Genomic DNA, 1708 nt, shown 5'->3' with positions numbered 1-1708 from the left:
CTTTTATTAGCCCATTAAGGGCCACAGCGGCCTCCCCAAAGGAGGAGGTTTCTTAACCATTTATACTCCGGGACGGGTGGTTAGTCCGTCGCCGGAGGTGGGATGGCGACTCCAAATTACCGAACTGATCTCTCGTTCGGTAAATGAAGCCGCCCGTGACCGAGTTTTGAACCTGAGACACTACGCGTCAAGCGCTGCCGCGTTACCGACTCGGCCACACCGTCCCACTTGATTTTTTTTAAATGATTTTTTTGTATTTTTAGTGAAATTTTCTGAGTTTTTATATTTATTTATATTATAATAGTTTGCTTCATAATACTGTATACTTTTCCGCATTTATATAAAATTGTTTTTTATTCTTGTATCTTACTTTACACCCATGTAAATTGTTATTGGACTAACGTCCGTTTAAAATAAAATAAAAATAAAAATGGAGTGAGATGAATTTAAATGTTTCAGAAGTTTTAAAGCTCTTAAAAAAAAACATCAAATAATTCGAAAAAAGGAATGATATTAGAAGCCGACGTTTCATACTCTGAACACTTACATCATAATCATAACGATTTACCGTATCTGCCTTCTAAAGAAGTCCCCGAAGGTTCTAAGTTTCCAAAGCTTTTGGCTACCTTAAAACATAAAAAAAATTACATAGTACACTACAATTCGTTGAAACAGGCATTACAGGCAGGACTGGTGTTGGAAAAAGTGCATAGAATGATAGCGTTTAGTCAATCTTCATGGCTGGCAAGCTATATATCATTAAATACACGGATGCGTTCGGTAGCTAAAAATACGTTTGAAAAAGACTTTTATAAGCCTATGAACAACTCAGTATTTGGTTTGTATAAAACTGTATAATTTAATAACTATTATTTTATAATTAAATAAGTATTATGTTTTAGGCAAAACGATGGAGAATGTACGCTTAAGAATGAAAATGGAGCTCACTAGTAGTGAGTCAAGATATAGAAAGCTTGTAAATTTACCCTCACATAAAGGTACAACTGTATATGGTGATAACTTGTGTGCTATTCATTTACATAAAGAAGATTTAATTTTNGCTATTCATTTGCATAAAGAAGATTTAATTTTCGATAAGCCCATGTACATAGGATTTGCCGTGTTGGACATATCAAAAACTCTTATGTATGATTTTCACTATGGTACTATGAAAGCGTTATAAACAGAATACATTGAANGACTACGAAAGCGTTATAAACAGAATACATTGAACTTTTATACATGGACACAGGTTCTTATCGTCTTTTATTGTAAACATTTTTTTTTTTTGTAATTAATTCATGTGTTTTAGTCATATTTAGTCAAAACCAAGAATTTTTATGATGATATGCAAAAAAATCAAAGTTTTATATAAAAACTAGATACCTCAAACTATCCAGTTAACCATCCATGTTATCGTACTGAACGGTGTAAGATTCCTGGTATTTTCACTGACGAGACTGGAGGGGAGTTTATTTCAGCACACTTAGCTCTAAGATCCAAGGCTTACGGTTTTATTCAAAATGCTAAAGAGTGTATCAAGGCAAAAGGAGTGGCGTATCATGCCGTCAAAAATCACAATAGATTTGAGAATTATAAGCAGTGTCTATTTCAAGGAATAGAAGATATTCCTAGAGATTACATTCCGTACAGACAAATGAACTCATTTAGGTCTTACAGGCATGAAATCAAATCTATTACTATGTAG

General features: G+C 33.5%; 1 protein-coding gene across 1 annotated transcript; it reads left to right on the top strand.

The window, feature by feature from the left end:
• The first annotated feature begins 372 nt into the window (after positions 1–372).
• Positions 373–1708, top strand: LOC126908209 (uncharacterized). Its single transcript, XM_050690120.1, has 3 exons — positions 373–838; positions 903–1163; positions 1383–1708. Exons 1-3 carry the CDS (start codon positions 508–510, stop codon positions 1706–1708), a joined length of 918 nt encoding a protein of 305 aa, XP_050546077.1. The 5' UTR covers positions 373–507.

Source organism: Daktulosphaira vitifoliae, unplaced genomic scaffold (genome assembly GCF_025091365.1).
Source record: "Daktulosphaira vitifoliae isolate Bord-2020 unplaced genomic scaffold, ASM2509136v1 Scaffold_5, whole genome shotgun sequence".
Taxonomy (NCBI): Eukaryota; Metazoa; Arthropoda; class Insecta; order Hemiptera; family Phylloxeridae; genus Daktulosphaira; species Daktulosphaira vitifoliae.
Note: the sequence above shows the minus strand (reverse complement) of the source record. Positions and strands in the feature narration are given on the sequence as shown.